Consider the following 19,552-nt stretch of genomic DNA (forward strand, 5'->3'; position numbering starts at 1 on the left):
TGGGTGGGGGGGCACTTCACCTTAACACCAAACATACATCAGCGATTGTCAAGCAAGAATGCTTAAGCATGTCACTGCTTTATATTCCCGCATATCTAGATATTATACAGATTAGCTTAAAAAAAAATTGGCTTTTTATACCTAGTGTCGTAGCTTACACTAGGTATACAGATTAGTGTCTCAGATTCAATGTGGAGATAAGCATCTCATGTTCTGTTCCTTTAGGATTGATTTCAAACAACAAAAAGTTCAAGAAACTACACCTCTAGACAGCAATATCACTCTACAACCAAATCACTCTTGTAGTCTGCACTACATCATTCCTCCAGTTATTAACAAGACATCCGTAAGTACCTGCTTCTGACATGAATAAAGACTGGAACTCACTCACTGATCAAAAAGACTTAAAAACTATGTTGTACACTCTCTTTTGCATTGTTATACCCATGTTGAATTGTATGACTTTTGTGTAGTTACATAATGAGGACCTGCCTTTAAAAATCAATAAAAGCCTTCTAAAAACTGAATGTTTGCATCTCGAATACATACCAATGTGTGATAGTTGCACTTAATGTTACTTTGGATTCAACCCTGCTGAAACTCACCACCCTAAAGAGGTAGTTTATACCTAACACAAAACATACCCGTTTCTTTTAACATCAAAACTACAGCAGCATATGGAGAAAGATGGTATCACAAGAAGGGAGGCAGTGCCTAGTATTTGGCATTGTTCTTGACTAATCAAATTTAGAAGATCTTTCCAGACCCATGAAAAACGTAGGGAGTTCAGTATATGATGTTCTTGATTCATTTATCTTAGAAGTTTCTTCCTGACCCCATGAAAAACATAATTTTGTATCCCTTTAAATTTTGCAGTGGAGCTTGACAGCACAGTCATCGGGTTTCATGACAAGAATATGCTTAGTCAAATGGCCACGAACTAAACTTACTTACCTAAGACAAACAAGATTGGAGTATAATGACCACTAATGTTCTTGAATAGACTTCAAATGTAGAAAAGCTGAGAAGTCCTTTTAAGTGTGGAACACTCACCATCTAATTCAATAAGAAGTTGACTCATGACCCGATCTGACACAGAAATCCCATCACTTTCTTTGCCACGTACAACAGCAAGGCCATCTATTTCATCAAAAAATATAATTGAAGGAGAATTCGCTCTAGCCTTTGCAAATAGTGACCTAACAGCTTTTTCTGATTCACCCACCCATTTGCTGTAAAGCTCAGGGCCCTTCACCGCAAGAAAGTTCAACCCTGCTTCAGAAGCAACTGCACGAGCTAACAATGTTTTGCTGCATCCTGGAGGACCAAACATCAAAACTCCAGTAGGAGGACGAGTGCCAATGCGGTTGAAAGCCTCCTGGTGTTTTTGAGGCCATTCAACAGCTTCTATAAGTTGCATCTTAACCTCCCTCTGCCCTCCGACATCATCCCAGTTTACCTTTGGAACCTCAAGTATAACCTGATATTAAGAAGAGATATTTCAGTTCAGTACAGACTGCAATTCCAGATGTCTACATATGGTCCTTATGCAACTCAGTTGAAACAACAGGTACTGGGAACTTCAAATGAAAAATAAAGCACAAATATAAGCATCCATGATCAACCTTAGATCATAACCAGCTGCACTAGATCAGTCAAAGGCATGTTAAAAACTTGATCCGTTACAAAAAATGACTCAACAATGCAATTTGATGAAGGTCAATCCCAAAACTACAAGCATGATGATCAAACACCATAAAAGAAATAGCCCGCTCTGAAACTTGTTATCATACAAATATCTGAATGTGACCAGCAAATCAATATTAGATATCACCGACTTTAAATTTCCAACAATGTTTAACAACAAAAAAACTATTAACAAGGTAAAATATACCTCTCTCATGGCACTTGGCCTTATTTTCATTCTAGCCCTTTCAAAATCTTTAAAAGTGATCCTAAGGGTGTCTGTTTGTGCCACGCGAGTGAAGTTTCTTGGAATATCTGATGAAATACATGCTTCTGAAATAGATGAAGATGCCCCCTCGAAATCACCGTTAGAAGAAAGGTCTTCATTGTCTTGTAAGCAATGGGTACCATTCCTGCCAAGGCATGCATCATATGTTGGCATTGAAGGTTTATATTGAGTATTTCCAAAGCATGTTTTTGACTCGACATGTTCACGAAGACAATTCAAAGCCGCTTCATTGCACAAAGCAGCTAGGTCAGCGCCCACGAAACCATGTGTAGCTGTTGCAAGGTCGTGAACATCCTTGTCCAAAAGAGCATGTTCCATTTCACCAAGCAATGTCTGTAGTATTTCAAACCGTTGTCTGGCAGATGGTACGCCTAAACATATTTTTCCATGAAATGAGAAAGGTTCACATATCACATCAAAAGCACTATATATATAAAAAAGAAAAGAGGGGGGTGGGGGGGGGGGGGGAGGGGGAGTTGATTTCAACTTTCAAGCACATGGCATAAGTCAAAGATCTCATGATGACTCTACGTTCAGTTAACTCACAACAAGAATATGAAGAGTAACAGCAGTAATGATAAACCCTGAGAAATATTGAATTATTGTATGAGCGTCCAGTAATTTGCAGTAGATATCCAAGTCATTTGTTGTTATATGAAGTCTGATAACAAAAAGTGATAGGATTCTGTAGTGACCTATTTCAATTTCCCTGTCAAGTCTTCCAGGTCGTCTAAGAGCTGGTTCAACACTGTCAGGTCGATTGGTTGCAGCAATAACAAGCACACCATCAGCTCTTCTTATTCCATCCATCAAGTTTAACAATGTAGCTACCATTCTTTGAGAAAGCTCTTCACCTGCATCTTTACGAGCAGGCGCAATGGCGTCCAACTCATCAATGAAGACCTACAATGAAAAAAGGCTCTGGGTCATTAAAACTTAATTAATTGACATTTGAAATTAGAAAGCCTATATATTGCAGCAACCGTGACCTGACACAAGCAAGTTTATTTCTAAAACAGAAGATATCTAAACTGGATTAAAAAGTGAGGAAGCAAACCACGGCAGGAGCTGCTTGACTCGCTGAATCAAACACCTCGTTCAATGCTCGTTCACTTTCACCATAATATTGACTAATTACTTCAGGCCCATTGACAGAGAATAGGTTTACACCAGCTTTATGGGCACATAATCGTGCCAAAGCAGTCTTTCCAGTCCCAGGTGGCCCATGAAGAAGTACTCCCTTTGTAGGTCGTAAACCCATGCTGAAATATTGACAACTGAACATTAACATATGATACAGAAAGTAGACATTTTCTACATTGACTGATTTTACTACATTGGTGTAATAGGCAGCTCATTAGCAGTGCAAAACAGACAACAACATCCCCAGAAAGTAAAAGCTGATTTCCTGAATAAGACATATACATTTGCCTTCAGAAATTCCAATGAATATCCTAGGGACCAAGCTACTCCTGACCCAATAAAGGAAAAGGGAAAGGTCCTTAATAAAATTCTGGCAGGAGTTGTGAAAATATATTAATGCTATTAACAATGTGCTGCAACAAAGGTAAATCTGACAGTAACGATATCAAGCGTTAAGAATTTAATCATTTTTTAAAGGAAAAATTGCATATACATAAGTTCATACTCCATATGGCATTATAGCAGGAGAAAGGAGCAGTGGAGCAAGGTGGTTGAGAGGAAATTAAGATCGAACGAACTTCTAAAATAGGCTAATCCATTATTTGGCCCGATTGGAACAACCTAGAAAGGATTGTAAGCCTACATAACCAACTTTTCATACCAAGAAAGCAAGCAGATCACTATATTTCTAAAGATAATTTTGCCATAGTAACAAAAGTTATATGCTTTTAGAGAAAAACTGAAATTTACATTAGAAAAAGAGTGTACCTAGCCATTGTACCCTTCACAGCCGACGATATTATTATGTCCATTAGAACTGCAAATTCTTCAGAAAGACCACCCAATTTTGCGTAGTCAACTCCATCCTTATTGTTCATATTTCTAAGTTCAAGGTCTGATGGTGATAAGCTTGTTATTGGAGTTCCCACTTCAGTGTCCTGGGGTAAATGTAGAACTACTTTTGTTTTGTGATCTACAGAGAAAGCAACATTACCATAGTCCCCGAAACTTTGTGGAGAAGAAGCACCTGTAACCTGGAAAAAACACAGCCTTGAAAGCAGTGGGACAATGACAAGATTTCCAGATAGTAAAATGCGAGAACACAACCACGAAGCTGTACAGGTTTGTATAAGTTTTTTTGATTGGTCATTCACCAAAACTTCTCTTATGTTGAATATTTCACTAGTTGGGTCACCGGCATCAGAAGAGATCGACACTGACTCTTGATCCTTGGGTGTATTGAACTCCCTGGTGCTAGGAGAATTAAGTCTAGAACGAGAGTGTAATGGAGTCCGAGGAGATGAACCTGCCATAGTCTCACCTCGACCATTTCTTGTTTCAGTTATTGAATATTGAGAGGATACGAAGCTGTTCAACGGTGGTAGTCCATTACGAGATACCAGCAACAAAGATAGCTCCTCACAGTTACTAACCAAAAGGGAACTAACTTTACCATTGGACGATTGGTTGCTTCCACGTGCAATACTCCTTATGGTATGATCACGAATAGGGTGAACAAAAATAATCCTACCCGAAGCAGGATAACCCATACTCCATGAGAGGCTTGAAGATAATCGTGCTCCATTTTTTAAAACCTGCAAAGAGATGAATGTCAAGTCAATGCAAAATTCTACCGTCTGGTAAGAATACAACAACACCTCTCTTCAAAATTGATAATAAGCCAACATCAGCGCCAGTAATAACAAATTTCATAACTTGTAAGAAAAGTTTTTAGATTATCAAAAAAAAAAAAAACATTTAAAGCAATTTCCAGCTTTATATGCTTATTTGACAAAATTAAGTCACTGGAATTGGACAGCAGAGGAACAGCCGAAAAGGAAAAACAAAACAAATATTTGCATCCAAACCTTACAAGATGGGAAAACAGACGCAAGAGCAAAGAAATTTCCTGCTTCATGATCCACATTTTCTGTACAATCAAGCCCAAAATGCCTTGTACACTCATCTGCTAATGAGCTAAGAGGGAAGTTACTTTCATATTTCTTCAAAGAAGCAAGGGATACCTGTTAGCATTAAAAAGTAACATAAGATCAAAGTTTGACACCAATAAATGTTTAACTTCAAGGAAGATTGAAAATTGATAAGGAAGCAATGGTATATGCGGAATTACATACTATAGCTTATGTTGCATATGTGTAAAGCCTGAGAAAGCACATTGCATCAGAAAACACCCCCTTCCCAAATCAAAAACCAGCTAAAAAGATTTCAAACACTTTCATAAGTAATACATTGTATGATTTTTTACGAGCTCCTTTTTCCCTTATTCAAAATCTATCTGGAAGAAAGACAAATATTATCTTCACAATAGGACAATTTCTTTAGCAGACGTGAAAGAGAAATTAAAAGCAGCTCTTTTTAATGATTGTCATGAATATATTCTTTAGTTGAAAGAGGCTCATCTTAAATTCTAATTCGAGCTCAAGTCATAATTGAATAAAAAAATATAAACATAAATTAGTTACAACTTATGTTTATTAACTAAATTCAAGCACAAGCAGAATTCATCTCACATTAAGGATGCAGTTAGCAAGACACACATGTAATTTTGTACATTAAATTCATACATCAACTGATCAAAGAGAAAAGAGAACAACTCGATGTAAATCAAAAGTAAAGGAGAAAAAAGCAAACAATATTCTCAATGTTCAAAAGAGACTAAAGAAAATCCAACACACACACACACAGATATATATGTGTGTGTGTGCGTGTGTGTTTGTATTACATATAATATGCACAACCACCACACACACACACACACAACTATAATTTTTTCCATTAGAACCACATCAAACCCCTAAAACACCTACAATAAACAGCAAAAAACACACACACAATAGCTATTATTTTTTCCATTAGAACCACATCAAACCCCTGAAATACCTATAATAAACAGCAAAAACACACACACACAAAGCTACAATTTTTCCATTAGAACCACATCAAACCCCTGAAATACCTACAATAAACAGCAAACACACACACACACAGATATAATTTAATGTATGTTTAAGTCATAACAACCACAGCAACCCCTAATAAGCATCTAGTAAACAGTGGCAGCGCCACCCCTTCACCAGGAAACTACACTATATAGCTATGTAAGAATATTCTCTTTTATGTTCCAACATGCTTCATGGCAAATTCAAGACCACAAAATTTAAAGAACTATACAAATTAAACTTTGTACCCAGTCAAACTAAAGACACTTAAATTGGGACAGAGGAAGTATTATATATTTACCCCCTTGACTTCCTTAATATATTGATACACTTGGCTCCGCCTCTGCTAGCAAATAACACATACATATAGAAATACAAAAATCGGATTTTTTTGACTTGCAACTACAGAGATGAAAGAAAAAAACAAATTTACCGATACAATGGAGCCAGGAGAAATAGAAGAAGCAAGCATGGAAGATTCCGAAAGCCAAATTTTACAGCCTTTGGTATCCACAGTCTCCACAGCATCTTCTGATATTCGACCAATAAAATCTGTTTCAGAAATCAAAGACGGGAACTTTCTCGAAGCTTCTTCAAGACAACACTTAAGCTCCCCTACAGTAAATTCCACATCTGATGAAGTCAAAACTGATGAAGTATCACTAAGTTCTGACTGTGAAAGCCTTGATGCTGACTTCTGATTCTTCTTCTTTGAAGGCATTTTTCTAAAATTAAAAGATTGCTAACCAAAAAAATGAGATTATTAATCAAACAAATTGTGAATTTTTCTTCTTTCTTTCTTCTTCTGCTGCTATGGCTGTTAAAACCCTTTACAGAGGTTTAGCACAAAAATAAAATGCTATTTTCGTCCCCAACTTTTCAGGAATTGTGTTTTTATCCTCAGAAAAGGGTATTCCTTCGTCCCATTTTATGTGACAACATTTGATCGGGCACGGAGTTCAAGAAACGGCTATGAAATATTTATCAAATTGTCGTTCAAAAGTAGACTCACTTTTCTCTCTCCTCATAAATATATTTGAGTACTATTTTTAAATTAAATGGGACCAACAAGGGTAAAAAAGAAATTATACATTTAAATACTTATGGTATGAAGAAATGTGACATTCTTTTTGGGATTGACCAAAAAGGAAATTGTGTCACATAAAATGAGACGGAGGGAGTATATACTTTTTAAAATTTTGTACTTGGTCCACATAAAAACGAAACGGAAATAATAATAACAACAAAATACTCAATATAATCATCTTGTGAAAATAGACAAGTTTTTCCCGATAAACTATTAACGAGAGCCAATAATATTACTTCACAATAAAAAAAAAAAAAGATGATAGGTTTAGAGGGAGTGTGATAGTCCCACATCGTTTGGGGAAAATGTGTTTTGATTGTATAAAGAAATAGGAAAAGAAGGGTAGTAGCACTGGGCTCAGTTACGAGGGCCTGTAACCCAAGTGGGAGTAATAAGATGATGGGAGATTATTATATGAAAAGTAATGAATGGATATTTGGGGTTAGTAAGGTCTAATATGAGGGCCAGTCCCAATACCACTCTGGTAGAGTTTAAAACCCTCTACCCGTTTGGGTATTCTCTCTACTGACTTAACAGAGCAGTTGTAGCAGGAGTTCACTATCTTTGGTGGCATTAAGGTGGATCTCATATTAGACATCTATCCTCCAAATACCTTATAATAATACCAACCATTATCTTTTTTTTTTATTATCTTTTGTCCAGCTATTCGTGTGAAGATTCAGATACCACGACCATTAGAAAAAATAAGCAAATTTCCATTTCTCATTTTAGTCATGGGTTACACTACTTGGAGCTCAAGTAGTACTACTAATAGAAACCAAATAAAAGGGGGGTGCAACAACAAAAGGGGATTCTTGATTGATGGAAACAGAAAAATATTAAGTCATCTTCCCAGTCAGTAGTATTAATTGCATTTGGGGCAGCTTCAGCTAGCATCATGATGATGATGATGATGCAGTCAACAGGGATTTGGCTGGAGGTAGTAATGCAACAGCGCCTCTCTCAGAGTTTGAGTACTTCTTGTAAATCACCTTGAGCTTGTGATTTGCAGCCTCGGAGTGATAGCTGACTAACTGCCTCGAGCACTCTATTACTTGAGACTCTGAGAAACCAGTGTGCAGCTTGAGTGTCCCATTCCAAAATGGGGTTCGGTTGAGAGTGTGTCGAGCAGCATAGACAGCTGAGGCAGCAATCATTGATGGACAGTAGATAATGGTTGCATAATTCATCAATCCCAGTTCAGCCAGAAAATATACCATGTTCTCCATCTGGTTTTCAAGGAATTCAGTTAGTACGATAAACTCTCATTGGGACACAAATAAAATAGCCAAGAATGTTAAAAGGACTTACTTCTGAATCAGGCAGAGAAGCTTTGATGAAACGTACGAGGAACACGTAAGGTGTTGGGACTGTTAGGTACCATTCCAGTTTCCCAAGAATTTGTTTCTCCATAGCTAACACCTGATCATGACTGTAAGTTTTGTCTGCGATGCACACGAAGTCATTGACCTGAAGAATCAAATTAGAACATTCAGAAAACTGTTAGCTTAGCCATTAGCAGCTTATATGGTGAAAGAGACTTCAATATATTATTCGATAAGCTCTAGAAATATACCTCAGGAGCCCAAATTTCTTCATATTTGGAGGCTATGAGCATGGCACTAATGCCCAACAACTGCAATTCCCTTCTTGATGAAGTCTCCACAGTGAGGTAGCGATCAACAATGTTTATTGTGAGGTAAAGAGTTTCTGGATTAAGTTCAAACTTGTGGTGGACTTCAATTAACCAATCAATCAGAATTGCTCTCATTTTTTCGTTTATCTCAGGCTGTGAATCAATGTAATCATGAACTCTTGTCTCACTCTGCAAAAAAGCACAAGTATTTGAGTTGATCACAATATTACTAGTAAACAAGAAACAAACATAGACAGCAGCAATCGACATGAGCTCATGTTCAAGACGATGGATACCTCGGCTAGTTTGTAGAAGTTGTAAATGTCTTCAACATATTCCAGAACTGCCAATTCATTGTTTACATCTGCAGCATCAATGTCCACAATCTGCTCCTTTGGTTTCTTACTCAGACCACACGCAGCCTATATTAAGTTGACAAAAACATCAGACATTCCTCTAGTTATACAAATGACAATTATGTAAAACACAAAACAATCCTCTATATATCGATAATGTTCCACAATTAACAAAAGAGGCATATTGAACCTTGCTTCGAGCAGTGAGGGTTGAAGTAAGAGTTGATTTCTTCTTTGTTATGTCTTCAGCAGCCTGCTTCTTCCCAAGCATCTTCTTCTCCATTAGTTTCTCTCTAGTGTCGGGACTAATTTCAATAATCTCCTCGGGTTTTGGCTTTACTGTGACTTTCTTCTGAGCTGGCTTCCTTCCTACAGGTACTTTTTGAGCTCCATTAGCAACATTTGCTACTTTTACATTAACAGCCACAGATTTCTGCAAACAGTTCAAGAAGAGCCACATTAGTACATAACATCACATTGAGATTGAAATGCAATTAAAATATGATTATGACTTTATTGTCATAACCTTCTGATTTTGAGGTGCTGCCAACAATTGTGCACAAAAGCTCCTTGTTACGGGGCGAGATACCTGAGGAAGTGGCTTTCCTTCGACTCCACAGCCTGTAGCCAGATTCCCAATATCTCCAAGCGCCTTTCGGTTTCTCCCTTCTGCTACCATATTCTTTTTCTGCTTTAATACACCAGGGACAAGTACCTCACCTAAACAATAACAAACACTTAAATTTAGCACACCAAACAAACATCCAGGATCTTAAGTTTATGAGCTATGAAGCCCTTCTTAGGCTTACTTAAATCATTCGGGGTTGAACATTTATACTACTACATATTAATTGAAATTCGTAACACAAAAACAAGATCTAAGCTAAAGTTACAATCCATCCCTGCAAATCCAACACCATTAACATCCAATACTACTTAAAGAGTTCATTGTGTTAACACCATTTACTGAACCATCTATCATAAACACGAGAGGGTTCAATCAATAACCACAATTTATAACACATATTAAGTTAATTCTATAACACAAAGACAAGATCTAGCTAAGTTATGATCCGTCCTTGCAAAATAAAACACCATTAACATTCGAAACTACTTATGAGAGTTCGATAGTGTTACATCATTTACCATCTACCATGAACATTTCAATAGATTCACCCATTAACAAACCCTAAACAACACAAAAAGATACAAATTTGTATCCTGAATATATTATGAGAAACCTATTTATAGAATATCAAGTAGGCCTCATTTCTCATCAGGTTACACTCCAACAACATCTTGCTTACATATTTAATCTAAGCATCTTTAACACACCCAACCCAAAAAACATAACAAAAGAACTAAGTAAGTAGAAATTGTAACACCCATTACAGAAATGTGAAATCTTTGAACCAAATTAGATCCATGGGTGTTACACCATTTGGGATTTTTTGAACAAAAAACAAGAAAACTTATTGAATCGAAAACCGAAAAAAGAATTGAAAGATAACAAAGAAAGTCTTTCACCTTTATTCTGGTGTTGAAGAACATTTCTTGAAGCCATTTTTTACAGAAACTTTGAAGCTTTTCCTCTCTGAATATTTTGGGAAAATGAAGAAGAAAGACACCCTATTTGAAGCTTCACAAATCGCCGCTTCACTCCCAACGGTCTCATTTTTTTGGTTCAATCTAAGCCGTTGGATGAAGTTTTATATCTAACGGTCGTGATTGAGAGTATCAGACAGTTGGGCTTATTCCTGTAATAAAGCCCATTAAGGACTGTCCAAAACTTACCGTTGTGTTTAATTTTGTTTATTGTAAAATTAGGAAATTATTACCACTGCCATTTTTTATATTGAAATATTAATATTACTGATACTAATCTAACAAATTTTGAGCTTAATTGTTCACTCGATTCAACTAGTTGGAATAAACTATATGAATCGTTTCTTTATACGTTAATTTTTTTTATTTTAATAATTATAAATAAAAGAATACACTAAAATTGTTTCTTTATATAAGACGGATAATATGAATGATATTTGGTAATTAGAAATTTGAAAGAAGTCATAGTCGAAATAATACTTATAAAAAAAGAAAATACAAAAATTAAAGTTATGATTTAACAAGTTTTCAATTAGTTGACAGATGTAAATGGTAGCAATTGCAGCTCTATCTCTTGTTAACATAATATCTTTATCTTTCAAACATATTCACGCATCTATTTATTTCACCATAATTTTTTGAATTCATCAATCGAACATTATTCGTAATCAATTTAATGGTTTTTTTTATTTTTTTATTCATTTATTAATTATGCTCTTTCCTACCACTACTACGAATTATCTCATAGTCAATGAGAGATTATGTGGTATTAATGGGTTACATTAACCATTGCTAAAATAAAATAGATTATTTTTCTTAATAGAATTCATTCCTCGATTATTTAAAATTTCTCAAAAATTAACAAATTCTTCATATGTACGATTCACACTATTCTCAACAAAACTTCATAAATCAAACCAATTATGTTCATTCTACATACATCTAAAACATTTTTGTGAATTTTTTTAGCTCGTAGACTCCCACCATCCTAACTTTATTTTTTTTAACAAGCAAACAAGGGTTTCCAAAAAAAATCTTTTTATTAATTTTGAAAGCTTTTTCCAATCGATAATAAAATAATAGAATTTTTTTTATGAGAATTCAATAATGATATGAATTGCATATGTTTTTGAATGAAATTCGCTAATTTTTTGACAAATTTTAATAGATGGACTCTAAAGATGTGTTTTTCTTTTGTTAAGAATAATAATTTAAGAATGTAATCTAAGTCGCGTATGGAATTTCATTAAAAAGAGGTAGTAAAAAGGAATTTCATTAAAAATGCAAATGGACCATCAATTAGTAAAATTTGTTACAACCCATAATAAGGCAAAACTAAAAAAAAGAACATTGCCTAGAAAGGATGTAACTAATTAGTAAAAAAATTACAATGACAAGACATGTTTGATTACTAAATCACACACAAATATAATAAGAAATTGAGCACTCATATTTGAAAGAAGGGAAAAAAAACTAATTATAATCACCAAAAAAAAATTTTAAAAAAACTAATTAAGTGACTCTCATTGGTGAAAATAACTTGGAAATCAGTATATGTCTAAAGCAAAGCATCATCATCAGGTCCAGCAAGAATTACCTGTAATTTTAGAAAAAAAATGTCTTAGTATCTCTAACTTGAGGGGAGAGGAACAGGAGCAGTTGCGGATTCAAGATTTTTAGTTAGTGATTACACTCATTCTGTGTTGCTCGGACTCTTCAAAAATGTTGACGGATGTGTGTCAGATACTCCAAAAGTAGTGCATTTTACGAGGATCCAACACGAGTGTCGTAGCATTTTTCAAGAGTCTGAGCAACAACTCACTATACTTTAATGACACTAGTTGTTATCCCCTATTAACAGATAAGATTGGATAAGGAGAACTCATACAACCGATTTCAACTTATTTTGGGACTGAGGCATAGTTGATTGAGTAATTTATAACTAAATGAAGATCTGCAGCTGAAGCTGAAGAAACAAACAGAAGCTACTTACATTGCAATCCATGGCATATTTCCGAGCAGCCATAAGAGCTCCGTTTCTTTCTTTCTCTGATTCAAATACTAACACAAAGGAATGTCCTTTCCTTGGTAGCCAAAACAATGACTTTGCCGCAGAATTTCCGCCTCCTCTAAATCCACATAGCTGAAATTAAAAGCATTTTGGGATATATAAGATATGATTGTCACTTAGTATTTGGTGTGAATAATTAAAAGAACCTATGAAGGCATGAAGCTCATTTAATAACTCAAACTGAATAGTAAACACTGGTAGTCGGCTATTGGAGCGTGAATGAACTATTTTCTTAATTATGATTTCATGAAGTACCTGCATAGACTTAGAGTATGAATCTCTAGCTTTTGTAATCCATCCTTTGCCCAACTTCAGCTTTGTTTTCCCGACATGAAAGCAGTGTGCAGAACGTGATGAATAGTTCCGTCCATTCATCTGTGCAATAACCACCTGCAAAAAAAATGATAATCTGATTAGTATAAAGTAGTCAACTGACAGACAAGTCCACGATTTACTTTACGTCTGTACAAATATGAACTGACGTGAATGTTTGATGTTTGACTTTTGGATACTGTATTAGATGCAGATATTGCATGAGAATACTTACGCTGAATTCAATGTTCGATTTCCGGAAAAGTGTCTCGACATAACTCCCCAATCCAGATGCTGTAAGAATTGAATTTAAAGAACTTCTCATTTTTGTAATTAACATAAAAATAAAAGAGACAACACAGGAAAAAATGTTAATTGACAGCTACATTTAGAAGTGAACATTAAGAAGGAAACTCATAAATTTAAATAAATGTGATCCAGGACCAACCTGGATCGATAGGAGCAGTAGTTGTCAGTGAGACTTTTTGGCCATTTGAAACTATATCTGCTTCTAAAAGTCTCCCAACGTCAATAGGCTCCGGAGCATACACAAATTTGTCCGCACCTGGTACATTGAACAGTAATCATGTAGTGACAATAATTGTGGTGCATCGAAAAACAAGGATGTTAAGCTCTCACCAACTAGCTAGATTTCAAAATTGGTGGAGCAAAAGCAATTGCTAAAATTCAATTATTATGTACGTTTTATGGGGCTCTGTACGGTTATCAGATTCCTCATACGACTCAATCACAGTTCATTCAAACTTTAGAAGGTTTTTATGGCATTTTAGAGGATATTGTATACACCTCGAAGCTGATTAAGCCAACTATCCGTTGTTCACTTTTCCTACCTAAACACTCTGTGTTTTCTACATAGATGGTGATAGTTCAGGTAGGAAAAGGGAACAACAAATAGTTGGGATGTGAAACTCACAAAAGAGTGATGGTTCAGTCGTGTTATTTACTCAAGAAGATAAATTTTTAGCTGTTTCAAATGAAAGACATGAGAAGATATATGCAGAATGGAAAGCAGAGTTAATACCAACAATAGGTTCCCTTCTGCTGCATTCAGATGATAAACGATACCACTGAATTGAACATTTTGAAACATCAATGGCTTCATTTGAACATGACTGGATTCTTATTATAGAACCTAACGTTTCAGAACCAATCAACTCATAAAATTCGGATTTATTCTGCCCGGCTCTTCTGCTCATTGTTAGCTGCAAACAATGAGGAATCATCAATATTCCAAATAGAAAAGAAGTAGATTACTACAGGCTAATAAATTCTACTGGACATAATGTATAGGTGCATAAAAATGACAAAAGATTCCACACTTGCATCCTCTCTGGTGGTACTCAAAAAAACATTAGAATTTTAAAAGCACTACATGTGACTCCAAGAAAATGAACATATTTTCTTAATGTCTCACAATAGTCTTATATTCTAAAGGTCATAAAGTGAAACAATATATTGTATAATAGTTCATTTACGTGAATTTAATAGTGAGTCGCAACATGTAGTTGATTGAATCTATTGTTTGAAATGAAGGACCCTCTGGATTCATGAAAGCTTTAATCATCATGGGCAGCATGTTTTAGTAAGTGGAAATTTCGAGACTTATCTATCATTAGTAACAGTAAGGAACTGCCATAATTGATTAGACTAAAAAGGGTAGTTAAATTGCATACAGTAATTTCAATCTGTATAGAACCTGTCCCTCTTCTGAAAACTGAGAAGCATTAAATAGCCAATGCGCTAGATCAATAATAAGTTTCAGTTTGTGGATAAGTAGAGCAAACTCCTAATAGCCGATGATGGATGATGAAAAGGAATTTTTCAGGTTCTTACCCTCTTAACAACCCCGAAACATGTACCATAATCGGAAATATTTTTGGTTCCATCTAGTTAGAATTAAGGTGTAGTTGATTGATACTATGATATTGCTGAAAGTGATCAAGAGTGAACATAACAAAGGAAACATACAGCAGTTAGTTATGAGTGTGCTTTCTGGCTTATAGCTTGGATTAGTGGGGAAAGAGAACATTGAGAAGTATTGTCGATTATTCTGGAAGTGGCATGATAGGAACACTTGAGTCTTTCTAAGACAAGAAAACCACAACTGATCTAGCCAGTGCTGTGCTCAAATAATGAAAGAGAGGACCACTCTAGATAGGTTTTTACAATTTAAATTTTGTACATTCACGAAAAGATATACCATACCCTTCCAGGTTCACTGGATCATTAGATCCTAAACAAAAAGGATACCTCTTTCTGAAGCTTAAATGAAACAGTAGACTTCTCCCTGATCTGGATTCTTAAAGCCCTCAGTTCATGTTCCATGTCCATCACCTAAAAAAACAGATATATTGAAGTTCAAGTGGTGTCATGGATTGGCTATGAAAGTAAAGTGAAGCATATTTAAAGCATACCTTACTAGGCTGATGCAAAAGTTTAATTCTTCTAGCTTCTTGAACCTCTTCCAGCAGTACCTCCACTTCCTGGCAAAGACAAGTGTTAGTTCCATTGGGGATATAAAACCTTTATCCTTTCATGAAAATCAAATTGTAGTTGTATGTAATTACCATAATCAACTTGTCAAGAAAAAGGAAACCATAATTTGGAAATCTAAAGCAGCAAAGTAACTTCAGATGTTTCTGTAGTTCTCTACAAATTGTTCCCTTTATCTACCTGAACGGTGGTTTTTCAGGTAGGAAAATGGGAAAATGGAACAAGCTGATAGGAAGTATTCTATGAGGGAAAATATGGAATACATTCTTTGTACACCAAAATTAAACTACCAGAAGGTAAAAAGCACAGAAGTTGACTATATCGATATCTTAAGAAACAAGACAGACTTCAAAGAGGCGATGAATGGATATATATTTATCAATAATAAGAATGTACCAATGCATGGTAGTTACCTGTTTTGCAGAGGTCGGGGAATTCCTTTCTTCTTCGTCAAGAGCCTCCCCGATTCTTTGCACGACTGATCTGGCACTCTCAATTTCAGCACAAGCAAAAGATCTTTCCTGGTTAACCAATCTTTTAGCATCTTCTGAGGCCTATAAGAAAAATTACTTTTAAGTTTCTTTTCTCCATGTTTTTCTCACATGCAGAAAAGCACACAGATTAGAGACTGAGGCTTAACAACAATTCAAACGATATATAAATAACCTGCTTGAGAAAATTCACAAGCTTTTTCACTTCAAACTTCTCTTGTATAAGCTCTCCCTCATTTTGTGTCAACTTTACTGCCAAAGCTTCCACCTGGACAAAGTATGTGGTGAGGCTTTAGGAAGATATATATTTAGCTAGGTGAACAGAGAATCCTCCAAAGTACATATCTGAAAAAAATCCTTATTTCCATTACATTTGGCAAGACAAACAAGGAAGCACTGATTCAAATTATGTGGGTCAATTTGCAAAGAAGACTAACCAATGAAATAGTTTTTTCAATGTCCTCCTTGTTAAGTCCTGTCAATCTTCCTTTGAGAAATTCTAAAGAATCTCTGAGCTTCTTCAAAAGAACATGTCCCTCTAGAGAAGGTGCCTCTCTAATTTTAGCCTGGAAAAAAGAAAAAGTCAATTTGTATAAAGTTCAATTCCTATATTGATATCTCATAAAGATATATCTATCTCAAGACCAAAAACGCGGTAAATGATGTGTAGCTTCACATGAAAAATTCCATCTCTTTGTTTACTCTTTTCATCTCTATTGTCCTACGTGACGAACAATTAGATGGCACAAGTGTGCAAACAGAAAAATGAATGTACCTCATTAGACAATTTAGCTGCAGCTGACAAATTCTTGTCAAATTTGCTAGCAAGGTCACGAACAGAAAGGCGGTTGTGTTGTTCTGTTAGCCGATTTGTTTCTTCCTCGACTACCTCCTTTAAAGGTGGGCCTTTATTATCCTCCTTTGTATCCTGTAGAACCTCAAAGTTGGGTCCTAACTTATATGTTGGAAACTGGTTATTGGACAAGCTCACATCCCTTGATACTGACTGGGCTATCTGCATCTGAGGCTCCTCTACAAATTCTGGACTGACCTTGGTCATTTGAAAGATTTTATCTGCTCATCAAGATGTGATAAATTTAATCTCCCAACAGACATCAGCAAGAGATAAAATATCTATAAGAGAGTTCAAAAAAAAAAAAAACAGATTGGAGCCTACATGGAACATCTGTATCTACATCACCCCAAAGCATCAAAAAGGGAACTAAATATATGTATGTAAACCTAAGATGAATGGGCAATTGCCTAAAACGTACTAACAACAGTAGAAAATGATATTCAGAAAATTACCAAAACAACTGCTGATCAAGGAATGAAAAAAATAATAATAAAGAAACTTCAAGACTAGAGTGTCATAAGAATAAAGTTACACACAGAAAGAAATAAAAATATACCAAAAGGAGGTAATTTAGAGTTTTGGTAGGTGAATGGGGGGGCAACATAAAGTTTAAAGTCTGCAATATATAACTACAGAAGGAACAAAGCATGTTTGGGTTAAAGACATCATGATTACTGCTGGACTTAGTAATAATTGTATTGGGTCAAAAGCTTTCTAGTGAAGATCCATCATCAGCAATGGAGAAACAGAAAAACCAGCAATTCTTGATCTTAACTGTCCCAAAAAAGAAATTGGAAAAAGAAAATGAACATTTTCAGAGAATGTAAAGGAGGAAAAGGCAAACCTCAAGATTTACCTTGACAGCCAAATAAGATAAGAAATGTGAGACTGTAGAATCAAAAGAAGTTGCACTTCCCTTAATTTGTATAGTATAATATATTCTTGAGATTGAAAATTCTTTTGTTTTGGTAAAGTAGCTTATCTGTCTCCAAGTACAGAATACGAAAACATCCAAGTTTAGGTCTTGACACATGCATTACCAAATTTACAAACAAAAATTCATTACTGATACAGACATTTCTTTAACAGTAACCCCTTTTTGGCGTGTGTAATACTTCATTAGATGAATAAAGACACAAACTTTCCTTAATAAACATGCTTAAGATGCAAAAATCAAGGCATTCAATTAAGGAAAGAACATCCTTTTCCTCAACAGCAAAGCAAGCAAAAATAGATTATTTTTCCCAAAAAAGCTTCATGCATTAGTAGAGGAACAAAAAGGAAGAAGAACCCCATATGAAAAAAACACTCGAGAATAAATCAAAAAACAAAAAAATGCAAATACTTGCAGATCATTGAAGAAATTAAGCAGATGAAAAGTAAAGATTTTTATGTTCTTGAAACTGAAAAGACACAAACTTTACTTACTAAACATGCTTATGAAGCAAAAATCAAGACATTGAATTAAAAAAAACATCCTTTTCCTCACCAGCAAACCAAGCAACCCCCCACCCCACCAAACAAGCAAAAAAACTTCATGCATTAGCAGAGGAACAAAAATGGAAGAACCCCATATGAAAAAAAAACACTAAAGATTGAATCAAAAAGCTGAAAGAAATGCAAATACTTACAGATTATTGAAGAAATTAGGCAGATGAAAAGAACATATTTTTATGTTCTTGAAGAATAGAGACCCCCACTGAAACTGAAAGTTCTTGAGAGAGAGAGAGAAGGGTGATGGGAACAAGTGAGAAGAAGAAGTTTGAGAGAGAGAGAAATGAATGTCTGCTTTTGTAAAAGCAAAGTGAAAAAGAAAAGCTTCTTCCTTCCTTCTGTGTTAACCAGATTTTAGTTTTTCCCTTTTCTCTTTCCCTTTCTATAGTCTCTTATATTACTACTCACAGCTAAGCAAAACACATTTACAGATACTATGTATATAGTATATGTACAGTAATTATTTATGTCTCATAATAGACTATGGACACTCTAATTATTTTTTTTAGAATAACTAATCAAAATACTTTCTCCGTTTAAAAAATAATAATTTACTTTGACTTGAAACAGAATTGATAAAACAAAAGAATACTTTTTGTCTTATGGTTTTAAACATTATTTAATCTTATAGCCTTAAAAATATCATGTGAAAAGTTAAAGTTAAAATTTTGTCAAAAAATGAAAAAGGTCTTTTTTTTAAAACAGATTAAAATAAAAATGAAGTCATTTTTTTTAAACAAAGTAATAACATATTGATATATCATTTTCGGTTTCATTTATTTATTTTTGTGACTTTATAGGTCAAAGTCTTTTGTAAAAAATAATACTTGTGAATTAAATTATATTTCATTTATTTTGATATACTCTTTATTTATGAGTTTTGAGTCCTTTGAGTTTGAATCTTTTAATGTATAACTTTGTGATCGAAAATCTTAAATTCTTCCTTATTCAATTTTGTGATAAAAAATCTTAAATTGTCAAATGTTAGATTTGAAAATCGAAAATATTTTAGAGTTTTTCCATATTTTAGTTTGTAAATATTATTGTAAATA

At 34.8% G+C, this 19,552-nt stretch overlaps 3 protein-coding genes across 8 annotated transcripts in view; all 3 read right to left on the reverse strand.

Annotated features, from left to right (window-relative positions):
- Window positions 1-6,943, reverse strand: part of LOC107032155 (calmodulin-interacting protein 111) — a 9,668-nt gene extending 2,725 nt beyond the window's left edge. For 2 of the 5 annotated variants that reach the window (XR_003574913.1, XM_015233731.2), the window contains exons 1-7: window positions 6,512-6,943; window positions 4,987-5,142; window positions 3,887-4,713; window positions 3,033-3,237; window positions 2,671-2,878; window positions 1,895-2,346; window positions 1,054-1,480 (exon numbers count right to left, since the gene is read on the reverse strand). Coding sequence is in view for 4 of the 5 variants with exons in the window: in XM_015233731.2 (XP_015089217.1) it covers window positions 1,054-1,480; window positions 1,895-2,346; window positions 2,671-2,878; window positions 3,033-3,237; window positions 3,887-4,713; window positions 4,987-5,142; window positions 6,512-6,799 (2,563 nt within the window). In the remaining variant the exon portion in view is untranslated. Of the gene's footprint in view, window positions 1-1,053; window positions 1,481-1,894; window positions 2,347-2,670; window positions 2,879-3,032; window positions 3,238-3,886; window positions 4,714-4,986; window positions 5,143-5,249; window positions 6,217-6,511 lie in introns of those variants that run through there. The other 3 variants (XM_015233732.2, XM_027912596.1, XM_027912595.1) reach the window with 3 other exon arrangements.
- Window positions 6,944-7,860: 917 nt separating this feature from the next.
- On the reverse strand, window positions 7,861-10,775 carry LOC107032185 (G2/mitotic-specific cyclin S13-7-like). 2 transcript variants are annotated; one of them, XM_015233773.2, is made up of 7 exons: window positions 10,685-10,775; window positions 9,747-9,877; window positions 9,348-9,590; window positions 9,098-9,223; window positions 8,742-8,990; window positions 8,477-8,635; window positions 7,861-8,394 (listed from the first exon to the last, which is right to left on the reverse strand). In XM_015233773.2, the coding sequence occupies exons 1-7, from the start codon at window positions 10,719-10,721 to the stop codon at window positions 8,062-8,064; spliced, it is 1,278 nt and encodes a 425-aa protein (XP_015089259.1). In that variant the 5' UTR covers window positions 10,722-10,775; the 3' UTR covers window positions 7,861-8,061. The 2 variants fall into 2 exon arrangements, with proteins under 2 accessions (XP_015089259.1, XP_015089258.1); XM_015233772.2 differs by having other exon boundaries at window positions 9,684-9,877.
- Window positions 10,776-12,009: 1,234 nt separating this feature from the next.
- Window positions 12,010-18,907, reverse strand: LOC107002592 (stomatal closure-related actin-binding protein 3-like). The gene is made up of 13 exons (XM_015200665.2): window positions 18,638-18,907; window positions 16,926-17,224; window positions 16,588-16,716; window positions 16,326-16,418; window positions 16,073-16,213; window positions 15,581-15,649; window positions 15,417-15,500; window positions 14,188-14,368; window positions 13,594-13,710; window positions 13,381-13,439; window positions 13,089-13,223; window positions 12,756-12,905; window positions 12,010-12,359 (listed from the first exon to the last, which is right to left on the reverse strand). The coding sequence occupies exons 2-13, from the start codon at window positions 17,208-17,210 to the stop codon at window positions 12,321-12,323; spliced, it is 1,482 nt and encodes a 493-aa protein (XP_015056151.1). The 5' UTR covers window positions 17,211-17,224; window positions 18,638-18,907; the 3' UTR covers window positions 12,010-12,320.
- Between the last annotated feature and the right edge of the window lie 645 nt (window positions 18,908-19,552).

The sequence above is a fragment of the Solanum pennellii genome, chromosome 10, assembly GCF_001406875.1.
Source record: "Solanum pennellii chromosome 10, SPENNV200".
NCBI classification, from domain to species: domain Eukaryota; kingdom Viridiplantae; phylum Streptophyta; class Magnoliopsida; order Solanales; family Solanaceae; genus Solanum; species Solanum pennellii.

Coding starts and splice junctions, on each gene's coding strand:
- LOC107002592 (XM_015200665.2), bottom strand. CDS start 17,210: ATGACCAAGGTCAGTCCAGAATTTGTAGAGGAGCCTCAGATGCAGATA. Junction 16,717..16,925: donor CAGCTAAATTGTCTAATGAG/GTACATTCATTT, acceptor TCTTTTTTCCAG/GCTAAAATTAGAGAGGCACC. Junction 13,224..13,380: donor AATCGAACATTGAATTCAGC/GTAAGTATTCTC, acceptor TTTTTTTTGCAG/GTGGTTATTGCACAGATGAA.
- LOC107032185 (XM_015233772.2), bottom strand. CDS start 10,721: ATGGCTTCAAGAAATGTTCTTCAACACCAGAATAAAG. Junction 8,636..8,741: donor AAGAAATTTGGGCTCCTGAG/GTATATTTCTAG, acceptor TTGATTCTTCAG/GTCAATGACTTCGTGTGCAT. Junction 8,395..8,476: donor CTTCTCTGCCTGATTCAGAA/GTAAGTCCTTTT, acceptor CTTGAAAACCAG/ATGGAGAACATGGTATATTT.